The following is a 12,463-nucleotide window of genomic DNA, read 5'->3' as shown; positions in this document are numbered from 1 at the left end:
TTCAGCCTTGGATGTACCTCAAGGCCTTCATATAGGTGGCCAAGGTTAACTGTTTCTTGGACTTCAGGAAAGTGGAAATCACCACCTCTGAATAGTCTTTGAATGCTAAGGTTACATGCTCAAGAGCCATGCTATAAGACCAAAGAGCTCCAGATCCTCCAGGGTGAATAAGCCCTGTAAGAGTAACTCCAGATGACAGGGTAGTCTAATCTAATCTAATCCTTAGGTTTGTATACCGCATCATCTCCATGTTCGTAGAGCTCGGTGCGGTTTACAGTAGGAGAAATAGGAAGGAACTACAACAGAGGGTTAGAGGTAGAAGTGTGAAGAAAATTTAGAGGACTTGGGATGCCAAGATATAAGAGTTTCCTTGATTCCTAAGTTGGAGGGAGACTTACATTTTTTGAGAAAAGCCAGGTTTTCAGATGTTTACGGAAAACTTGGAGAGAGCTCAAGTTCCGAAGAGGGGAGGTAAGGTTGTTCCAGAGCTCAGTGATTTTGAAGTGGAGGGAGGTCCCTAGCTTTCCTGTGTGGGAAATACCTTTTAGCGAGGGGAAGGATAGTTTTAATTTGTGGGAGGATCTGGTGGTATTAGGGTTTGAGGAATTCCAAGAAAGAGGGATAAAGGGAGGGAGGATACCATATAGGATTTTGAAAGTTAAACAGGCGCATTTATAGTGGACCCTGGCGATTATCGGAAGTCTGAGACCCTAGCCCCTCTTTATGCTCCTTTGTTTTCAGTATTTTTATCATTTGTGGGTGTATGTGCCATTCATCTTTATACAATTTAAAATTGACGCCAGATTCCTATGAATTTTTGGAATTCATTTACTTTTTCTGCAAGCATGGCCAGTCCAAATGGAAGAGCTGAGAACTAGAAGTGGTGATCTAGAACATGGAACCTCAAGAACTTCCTCGGGAAAATGGGGATATGCAAATACGCCTCTGTCAAGTTCAGCGAGGCAAGAAATTCCCCCTGTGACAAAAGAGGCAATGACTGACCCTACCATTTCCATGTGGAAGCGCAGTCTCTTGAGAGCTGCATTGGCCGATTTCAGATCCAGAATCGACCTCAAGTCTTCTGAGTCTCATTTGGGTACAATAAACTATATGGAGTATCTGCTTGAGTCTGACTCTTTATCCAGGACAGCTTCTATGGCTGTTAAATCTAAAAGCCTCTTTACTGTCGCTGGGACTCGAACCACCTTCTCTGGTTTCCCCACTGGAGTATCCAGAAAGAGGTCCAGAAGGGAAAGAAAGAATTCAAGCTTGTACACCTCCTGAATAATTTCCAATATGCATCGGTCTGATGTGATCTTCAACCACGCCTCCCAGTAAGCAGACAACCTTCCTCCTATCCTTGAAGGTACAGATCCTGACATGGCATCAGAACTGTTTCTTGGAGGCCACTGTGGAATGAGATCCAGAAGACTGTAGACGCTTAGCGCCCCCAAATCGGTCTCGAGCCTTAAAAAGATCTCTGGACCAAAGGTCCTCCCAAGTACTAGTGAAAATACTAAGAACCACGAAAATTAACTCAACCTGAACCCCTAGGGGCCCTTGGTCTGCTGTCTGGTAAAGACTATGGTTTACGATCCTGCACACTGGCCATAAGATCATTCAGCCCTTACCAAAGAGCAATTGACTCTTAACGGCAATTTGTTCAGCATAGCTTTCGAGGATGAATCTCCCACCTACTGTCTGATCCAAAGCATTCTATGAGTGGAAATACCATATGCAGAAACCTTGCTCAGGATCCTGAATAGATTGTACAGAGCATCTGCCACTCTCAGCATAAGAAACTGGGGCTCTGCATTGGCATCCACTCCCAGAGCACGATGAAACCTTGAATACAACGATGCTGCTGCTTTCAACCCCAATGCTGTGGCCTCAAATTGCCTCTTAAGAACAAAGTCCAGTCTGTGGTCCTGTGTATCCTTCAACACTGCTCCCCCCCTTCACTAGGAAGTGAAGAACGCTGTGTAACCTATGCCTCTAGGGAATCCACCTTTGGTGGACCGAACAGCTGATGAAACTCAGCATTCACCGTGTAAAGTGTTGTCATAGCCTTAGCTACCCGAAGAAGCCATTCCAGGACCTCCCAATGGTCTGTGAGCATCTTAGTAATGTGGTCTGAGCCTTGGTGCTGCTCATGAGCGAACACTGTGAAGGCTCAGTAATAATCTCCAAAAGCACTGATGGCTTGAACAGCCTGCGCACAGGTCCTCTCTGAGATCCAGGGCTGCCATTTGGTCAGAGCCTGACTCTCCAAGGCACAATGCAGATTCTCCTAATATGGAGGACCCTGACAGGGGGAGTAAAGGTATAATACTGAATTCACTTCATCCCAGTCCTCTTCTGACTGTACTCCCGCATCTTGCACATGGCTTTGCTGCAGGGAAAATGCATCCTTAGAGGGAATAGCCCTGCTACCACTGTCGTGACCACCAAGGGGTCACTGCAACCACTGTAATTTAGGTACGCTTCATACATCATGCTTATAAATTCTGGAGCAAAACCCAAACCAGGATGCCCAAAAGGCTCTGGCAGGTGCTCCTGCAGTCCACTCTGGAGTTTCAGAGTATACACATGGCTATGCTTCCCCAGGGACATCCTTTTGCCAGTTTCTAGCTCTAACCGGGATTTTTGACCTGAAACTCAATCCAAGAGGGACCTCATACCTCCAGAAGGATTAGAGGAGCTAAGCCAATGGCTCTCATATCACTTGGAACACGGCCGTCCTCGATCAGCCATCCAGCACAAATCTGAACATAAGAACATAAGAAGTTGCCTCCGCTGAGGCAGACCAGAGGTCCATCTCGCCCAGCGGTCCGCTCTCGCGGCGGCCCATCAGGCCCACTGCCTGAACAGTGGTCTCTGACTAATTTTGCAATTTACCTCTAATCCTATCCTTCTACTCTTATTTGTACCCCTCAATCTCTTTGTCCTCCAGGTACCTGTCCAGACCTTCTTTGAAGCCCTGTAGCGTGCTTCTGCTTATCACATCCTCCGGTAGCGCGTTCCATGTATCCATCACCTGCTGGGTGAAAAAGAACTTCCTGGCATTTGTTCTAAACCTTTCCCCTCTCCCCTCTCAATTTCACTGAGTGCCCCCTCGTACTTGTGGTTCCCCATAGTTTGAAAAATCTGTCCTTGTCCACTTTTTCTATGCCCTTCATGATCTTGAAGGTTTCTATCATGTCTCCTCTAAGTTGTCGCTTTTCCAGCTAGAAAAGCCCCAGCTTTTTCAGTCTGTCAGTATATGAGAGGTCCCCCATACCCTTTAATAGCTTAGTTGCTCTTCTCTGGACTCTCTCAAGTACCGCCATGTCCTTCTTGAGGTATGGCGACCAGTACTGGACACAGTACTCCAGGTGTGGGCGCACCATTGCATGATACAGTGGCAGGATGACTTCCTTCGTCCTGGTCGTGATACCTTTCTTAATGATACCCAACATTCTGTTCACTTTCCTTGAGGCTGTGGCGCACTGCGCCGACGCCTTCAATGTTGTGTCTTTCAAGGTTGCTCACCCCTAGCGGTGATCCCCCCATCTTGTAAGTGAACATCGGGTTCTTTTTCCCAACATGCATGACCTTGCATTTCCCTATGTTGAAGCTCATTTGCCATTTTTTGGCCCACTCTTCCAGCGTTGTCAGATCTTTTTGGAGGTCTTCGCAGTCCTCCATGTTTTTGACCCTGCTGTATAGTTTAGTGTCATCCACAAATTTAATAACCTCACATTTTGTTCCCGCCTCCAGGTCGTTAATAAATATATTGAACAGAAGCGGTCCCAGCACCGACCCCTGTGGAACTCCGCTCGTGACCCATTTCCAATCTGAGTAATGGCCCTTTACTCCAACCCTCTGTTTCCTGTCCGCCAGCCAGTTTTTGATCCATCGGTGGACCACCCCTTGCACCCCATGGTTCCATAGCTTCCTTAGCAGTCTTTCGTGTGGTACCTTGTCGAAGGCATGAATCTTTAGTATCCTGGCCTGAGGAGTCCATTTAAACTGATTTTGGGTTAATTAGAGGTGTTTTGAGGGAGATAGCTTTTCTTTTAAAATCGGGAAATCCAAAATGGCCATCGCAGCAGCAATTTTAGTGCCCCAAATGGCTTGAGGGAGCTAAATAAGGGGGTAAAAAAAATTCAGGAAACAGGATTTTAGAGGTGGGGTACCCTGTTCCTAGCCCCAGAAACCTTTAAAAATCACTTTTAAAGTACCCCCCCCCCCCCCAATTTTTATCATAGGCTGTCATAGCCTTACTCACTGTACCATGCTGGTGCTGGAAGCTGCAAAAATGCTGAAACTGCAGCCACAGAACTTTTGCTTCAGACAAGCCTGGACATCCGGATAGCTTGCATCTTCAGACTGTCCTCAGCCCAATCGGCAGAACTGAGACCTCAACCCCCATCAGAACTCGTGCATGAAGTTCAGGGAAGTAAACACAGTCAGTACCCGATCCTGGTAAAAAAAAAAACCAACAAAAAAAAACAGCACAGCATAGGGCCACTCAGCCTGTGCTCAAGCTCTCTGTGGACAAAATTTAGAGCGAGCCGTGCTCCCAAGGGAGCGGTCCCTGAGCTCTCGGACTGTTAATGCAGGCTGGCCAAGCAGGCTGCCTCTTGGCTATAGACTACTGCCCTCAAAGTCTGTGTTCTCTGCAGTCAGGGAATCCCTAAATTGAGAGCCACTGCAACACGGAAAAGTCTCACAACCGGATTTTTAAAAAAAACAAAATTAAATTTAAAATAAACACAAGCAGAACAGACAGGCTTCTACCATCTTGTGTGTACAGAGTAAACCTGAAGAATTACACGACAGCCCAGAGGGATGGAAGGCAGAGCAGAAAAATGTAAATGAGGCTCTCTACACAGGATCTTGCAATCGAATACATAACACTAAGTGTTACAGAATGATGTGTCTATTGCACTAGAAAAAATTGTCTGATACTGTTGTTGGTTTATTGAATTTTTAATAAAAAAAATTTATATTAAAGACTGTGCAAAGCCTTCTGGGGACAGGGTTATACATACTATGCCCAAATATAACCCATCTTGAGCTACCTAAATCTACACAAACAAATTCTGAGGAAGTACTTTAACCAAGAACATCTCCCTGTACCCAGGAACTAGGAGTGGGAGCCCAGGATCCAGTCATTAGCTAATAGCGCAGACATGATCATGCTTTTTTTTTTTTTTTTAACTACCTCTCTCTAGTAAATCCATGCCCCTAGCTATCAGGCACAAAACCAATGTGTTTAGCTGATGACATATTGAGCCAAATATGAAAGGAAACTCTTTAATACGGCAGGCACAAGTCTCCTTTATCGAATTCTACTTTGTGAGATGAATAAAAGGATCATATAGATTTTAACACCAAATATAAAACTAGGCAGGCAATTAATCTAAAAAAATAAAATAAACAGATACTTGCCCTTGCTGCTCGCATTAAAATTTCCCGTTCTTGTTCATCTTTCCTTTGTTTTTCTATTTGGTCAAGTTGTTCAAAGAACTTTAGCTGCGTTCGAACATCAGTTGCTTGTTCGTATCTTTCGTCATCCTGCAAACAATGCAATGAAATACTTCATGCTACCAGAAAAAGCTATTAACTCAGAGCACACAGTCGAGTAACTCTGTTATCTGAAAACAATCTTTATGCCCTTGAAAATAACCAGGTTCTAGATAAATTGGTATTTGCATTAAAGGGAATGTTCTCAGAGAACTGTTTGTATTCCACATATTAGTGGGTCCATATATTATTTAACCAGGTACTGTTTGTATTGTGCTGACAAGATAAACCTTGCAAAAGTCTTTCACATTTTACTGTCTAGAAACACAATTTAAAATGCTTTACAGCAAGCCTATATTTGACTTATTGTTGCAATATATAAATCCTAAAATAAATTAACAAACTAGCATTTGTTTCACTGATCTATACAAACATACTCTATACTTTCAATATGAAAGTACAACTACATTAAAGGTAAGAAATCAACAAGTCTTGACTGTATAAATCTTCATGGTGGAAACTATTTTTGTAGCAATAAAAGCCATGAGTTGTTCAGGATGTGTCTACCAACTTTATACAATGGGATAGTGCAATTTTGCCTGTTCTTATTGTCAGAATAACTCAAGTTCCTTCAGACTGCTTGAGCATCTTTTATGGTCTGTATTCTTCAAGCCTTGTCACATATTTTCTATTAGCAATGGGCTTTGACTATGACTTGAGGACATTTTTTTGTTGTTGTTTTTCCTCTTCTTGCTCAGCCTCTCCATTTTTGCTTTTGTTTTGCACTTAAGTCATTGTCCTGATGAAAGGTGGATCTTCTCCCCAGACCCAGGATTTTCTCTAGGATCCGCTATCCATCTTTCCCTCAATGTTCACAAGTTTCCCTGTCTCTGCTAATGCAACGCATCCACATAGCATAGTACTGCCACCACCAAACTTTACTGTAGGGGTGGTGTAAGTGGGGTAATGCACTGTTTGTTTTAAGCCACACATATTGCTCAACACCGAGACCAAGACATTCTTTTTTTTTTATTTATCAAACTTTTACAATGTATCCATCAAGAAAATACAGAATATGGGAATACAAAAGCAACTTCAACAGAAAAAAATAATACAGCTTAATATCATATTAAGATCCCATCTAGCCCACGTCCATGGGGAAATGCAGCTCTATTTAACATAAGAAATAAAAATAGGAAACACAAAGAAGGATTTATTATCCCTCCTATCATATAGGCGTAATATATTTCATCTCCTCTTTCAGAAATTTGTAATTACTTAAAACAAGAAAAGAAAGAAAAGGAAATATCATCCAGATGGTTGTTTCTCAAACTGGACTAAAAATTGTTGTAATTGCATTGGATCAAAAAATACATAATCCTTACTTAAATATGATATTAAAAACTTAAACGGGAACTTAAAAAAAAAAAGTTGTCCCATTGTCCAACACCTTAGATTTCATAGCCAAAAAGGCTTTCCTTCTAAACTGAGTGGACCTTGCCACGTCAGGAAAAATCTGTATTTTTGCACCACAGAACGGAACCATCTTGTTCTTAAAATACAACTTCATAATCAATACTTTGTCGCTCTCGTTCGAACAGGATACCAAGAGAGTGGATCCAGTTGGAATCAAATCCTGAAAATCTTCTAGGAACTGTGAACATAAGAATTGCCGCTGCTGGGTCAGACCAGTGGTCCATCGTGCCCAACAGTCCGCTCCCGCGGCAGCCCTTGGGTCAAAGACCAGTGCCCTGAGACTAGCCTTACCTGCGTACGTTCTGGTTCAGCAGGAACTTGTCTAAATTTGTCTTGAATCCCTGGAGGGTGTTTTCCACTATAACAGCCTCCGGAAGAGCGTTCCACTTTTCTACCACTCTCTGGGTGAAGAAGAACTTCTTTACTTTTGTATGGAATCTATCCCCTTTTAACTTTAGAGAGTGCCCTCTCGTTCTCTCTGCCTTGGAGAGGGTGAACAACCTGTCTTTATCTACTAAGTCTATTCCCTTCAGTATCTTGAATGTTTCTATCATGTCCCCTCTCAGTCTCCTCTTTTCAAGAGAGAAGAGGCCCAGTTTCTCTAATCTCTCAATGTATGGCAACTCCTTCAGCCCCTTAACCATTTTAATCGCTCTTCTCTGGACCCTTTCAAGTAGTACTGTGTCCTTCTTCATGTACAGTAACCAGAAACCAACTGAGCCACTCCTCAGTTTTTTTGGTATATAATAAATATTTGAAATAGGTATTGAATCAGGATTAGTTATTTCCAAAATCTCTCTAAGATACTTACTAAGAAGAATCTGAGGAGATATTAAATGAGTTTTGGGAAACTTCATTAAATGTAGGTTTTTGCTCTTGCAGAGGTTTCCATTAATTTTAATCTTAAATGAATAGAATGGAAATCTTTCATTGCGGAAATTGAAAACCTTTGCAAGTTAGAAACCTGTTTATCAGTTCTAGTCACCCATGTATCTAATACTTTTTTATTAGTATCAACATTTTCTAGTTTTTCTACCACCTCTTTAGAAAATACTTGAGATTAAGTAATAACAGATTTCAATAACTTCTCCAACCTCGCATTAATTTGCCATAAATGTTTTAAAGACACATCCTGTAAATTTTCATCAGAACCATCAAAAACATCTGCATATGAAGATATATTAGGCATTTTAGTAAAGGAAATAACCGGGTCTATTTGGGGTTCTGAGGCTTCCAAGGAAGCACCAGGACTATCTTCAGGTCCTTGTACTACAGGAAAGTCCACAGGGAGCAGAGGAGTATGCTCCTGAGAGATCAAAGTGGCCCCTGATATTTGTCCACCTTTTTCTCTTGGGAAATATTTACCCCACCAAAAGTCAAATGATGGTCCATCAGAACTGAAGATACCGATGTGGATGCTTTAATTTTCCCCTTACGTTTCCCCATATAATAAGGAAATAAAGATTAATAAACAATGAGACCTTGCTCCACCTGGCTCCAACGGGCTCTCAAGGGGCCTGGCCCCTTTGGCCATGTACCACAAGCGCGGCAGCATTTTAAGTCAGCTGGTATAGGGCCACCGATGATGTCAGGGGTATGGAAATAATCGAATATATAGAAAATATCACCTTGCGTGGGGACACAGTATTGCTAGGTGACTTCAACATGCCTGATGTGGATTGGGTTACACTTACCTCTGCTTCCGGCAGCAGCAGGAGGCTATTAAACTCTATGAAAGGAGCAAGCCTCAGGCAACTGGTGTTGGAACCGACAAGGGATCAGGCAATACTGGACCTGATACTTACTAATGGAGAAAGTGTCACAGAGGTCTCGGTGGGCGACACATTGGCCTCCAGTGACCACAACATGGTATGGTTCAATATCAGGAAAGGTTTCACTAAATCTACTACACTAACCAAAGTCCTCAAATTCAAGGACACAAATTTCAAAGAAATGGGAGACTTCGTTCACCAGGCGCTACAAAGCCAAGAAGAAACCGATAACGTGGAAGACATGTGGTCGACTTTGAAAGCAACCATACAAGAAGCAACAAACCGCTATGTAAAATCAGTAAGTAAACGGCGAAGGAACAATAAGCCACAGTGGTTTACTACGGAGATCTCAGACCTGATCAAGGAGAAGAAAAAAGCATTCATCTCTTACAAACAATCAGGGAAGCAGGACTCTAGAGCAGACTACCTGGCCAAATCAAAAGCCGTCAAAACAGCAGTCAGGGAGGCTAAATTCCTCATGGAGGAGTCTCTAGCAAAGAACATCCAGAAGGGAGATAAATCCTTCTTCAGGTATATCAGTGATAGAAGAAAAAACTCAGGCGGGATTGTACGTCTTAGGAAACCAGACGGAGACTATGTGGAAAAGGATTCGGAAAAAGCCCAACTATTAAATGAATACTTCTGCTCAGTCTTCACCCGAGAAGCGCCAGGGCTCGGCCCTCAGCTACAGACAAGGGTTGGCTCAGCTGACCCGTTTAGTAACTTTGAGTTTACGCCCAGCAGTGTCTATGGTGAGCTGTCAAAGCTCAAGGTTAACAAAGCAATGGGGCCGGACAACCTGCACCCCAGGGTGCTTAGGGAGCTGAGTGATGTCTTGGCGGAGCCACTGTCCGCGCTCTTCAACCTCTCCCTTAGTACAGGCAGCATCCCGTTGGACTGGAGGACGGCTAACGTCATTCCACTCCACAAGAAAGGCTCAAAGATGGAGACAGCAAACTACAGACCAGTGAGTCTAACATCGATAGTGAGCAAACTAATGGAAACTCTAATCAAACACCAATTAGATAAGATCCTGGATGAGGAGAATCTACGGGATCCCCGACAACATGGATTTACTAAGGGGAGATCCTGCCAATCCAACCTGATCAGCTTCTTTGACTGGGTAACGGGGAAGCTGGATATTGGGGAGTCCCTGGACATCGTGTACCTGGACTTTAGCAAAGCATTCGATAGCGTACCACACCGCAGGTTACTGAGCAAGATGAGTTCTATAGGATTAGGTAACACATTGACGAAATGGGTTGGGAGCTGGCTTGGAGGTAGGCTCCAAAGGGTGGTAGTGAACGGCACCCCCTCCGAAATGACGGAGGTGATTAGTGGAGTACCACAGGGCTCAGTCTTGGGCCCAATCCTATTCAACATCTTTATAAGAGACTTGGCAGAAGGGCTTCGAGGTAAAATAACATTATTCGCCGATGACGCCAAACTTAGTAATGTAGTGGGCAAATGCACAACAGACGAAGATTCAGTGCCCGACAACATGATGCACGACCTACTCCTACTGGAGCGATGGTCTAGGACATGGCAACTCAACTTCAATGCCAAAAAATGCAAAGTTATGCACCTGGGCAGCCAGAATCCATGCAAGTCTTATACCCTTAATGGCGAGATCCTAGCAAAAACGGTAGCAGAACGAGACTTGGGGGTAATCGTCAGTGAGGACATGAAGTCTGCCAATCAAGTGGAGCAGGCTTCGTCCAAGGCAAGACAAATCATGGGCTGCATACGAAGGGGTTTCGTCAGTCGTAAGGCGGAAGTCATTATGCCATTGTATAGATCCATGGTGAGGCCCCACCTGGAATACTGTGTGCAATTCTGGAGGCCGCATTATCGCAAGGATGTGCTGAGACTGGAGTCGGTGCAAAGAATGGCCACCCGGATGGTCTCGGGACTCAAGGATCTACCATACGAAAAACGGCTTGACAAATTACAGCTATACTCGCTCGAGGAGCGCAGAGAGAGGGGGGACATGATCGAGATGTTCAAGTATCTTACGGGCCGCATCGAGGCGGAGGAAGATATCTTCTTTTTCAAGGGTCCCACGACAACAAGAGGGCATCCGTTGAAAATCAGGGGCGGGAAACTACGAGGTGACACCAGGAAATTCTTTTTCACCGAAAGAGTGGTTGATCACTGGAATAGTCTTCCACTACAGGTGATTGAGGCCAGCAGCGTGCCTGATTTTAAGGCCAAATGGGATCGGCACATGGGATCTATTCACAGGGCAAAGGTAGGGGAGGGACATTAAGGTGGGCAGACTAGATGGGCCGTGGGCCCTTATCTACCGTCTATTTCTATGTTTCTATGGGGTGCCCTGCTCTGTGCCTGTTCGATCGCGGCACTCAGAGGACTTTTGAAAAACGTTGCACGGGGCAGGAAAAGCAGGTAATATAGGAAACAGCCTCTCTCTCCGTCACAGATCGCCTTCCACAAAAGCGCTTCTCCCCAGACCAAAACAATCTAACTTGGTTTCAACACACTACTGCATGCAGTGTCCCCTGAGGATTTCTTTCCAAAAACTGCAGGATATATAATATGGCTTTGCTTTAACAGCAACTTCCTTCTTGTCACCCTCCCATGGAAGCTACGTTTGTGGAATCATTTTGAAAATGAACAGTCAATATTTTGCCCAGTCTCAGGTAAAGACCTTTGTGGTTCTTAGGGTTCACACTGACCCTCCAGTTTCCTTAACTTTGGAGGATATTTGAGTCAGCTCAACTTCTGTGACTGGGCACAGGAGTGCTCTAACATACGGACTTTGCTAACACAATTTCTAAAAACTGAGCTAATTTGGGCTTGCTGGGATAAACACGTTATAATTTATAAAATCAATATAGTTTACCTTCTTAATTACTTTTTTTTAAACTATTTCCATCATTGTTCTTTCATATTTGAAAGTACATAAGAACATAAGAATAGCCTTACTGGGTCAGACCAATGGTCCATCAAGCCCAGTAGCCCGTTCTCACAGTGGCCAATCCAGGTCACTAGTACCTGGCCAAAACCCAAGGAGTAGTAACCGATCCAGGGCAAGCGGAGGCTTCCCCAATGTCTTAATAATGTGGGATACATCTGGTCTAGGCTTCTATGATGGTATTTTTAAATAATATTCATGCCTGATTTACAGTCCTAATCCTTTTAGCTTCTTTTTAACCATTTTCCTCATTTTATCCGTCTCCCTTTTGAAAATTAAATATCTCTACAGCAGATTTTCTTTTGCAATGTCACTCCAGGTATCAGTTCAAATTTGATAACGTTATGATCACTGTTTCCAAGCAGACTCAACACAGTAACTCCTGTATTATGCCTTGCATTCCACTAAGGACCAAATCTAAAATAGCTCCCCTTTTGTCGGTTCCTGGACCAGTTGCTCCAAGATGTCATTTATGACGTCTAGGAATTTTACCTCCCTAGCAAACCCTGATGCAACATTAAACCAGTCAATGTTGGGGTAATTGAAATCATAAATATAATAGAAAAAAAAGACATGTGCTAGCATGAGTATGGGGAAGCTTATCTCACTAGCATTGTGCCAACTACTCACTGAAATAAATCCACCCCTTACACGGGTGGAAGGACAGATTTAAATGTGGAGAAAAGAGATCTCAGTTCGGCTTCATGGATCTTAGAGAAAAAAAACCTGCTATACATTTATATCCATTCTTCCATCAATCTTCACTTCA

General features: G+C 43.5%; 1 protein-coding gene across 1 annotated transcript in view; it reads right to left on the bottom strand.

The window, feature by feature from the left end:
- The window catches only part of TAF4 (TATA-box binding protein associated factor 4), a 200,974-nt gene that overhangs the window by 21,092 nt on the left and 167,419 nt on the right, over positions 1-12,463 (bottom strand). Inside the window, exon 13 of the mRNA XM_033914827.1 lies at positions 5,437-5,562. Coding sequence (XP_033770718.1) covers positions 5,437-5,562 — 126 coding nt within the window. The remainder of the gene's footprint in view (positions 1-5,436; positions 5,563-12,463) is intronic.

Source organism: Geotrypetes seraphini, chromosome 11 (genome assembly GCF_902459505.1).
Source record: "Geotrypetes seraphini chromosome 11, aGeoSer1.1, whole genome shotgun sequence".
NCBI classification, from domain to species: Eukaryota; Metazoa; Chordata; class Amphibia; order Gymnophiona; family Dermophiidae; genus Geotrypetes; species Geotrypetes seraphini.
The sequence above is the reverse complement of the archived record's forward strand: the minus strand, read 5'-3'. Positions and strand labels throughout refer to the sequence as shown.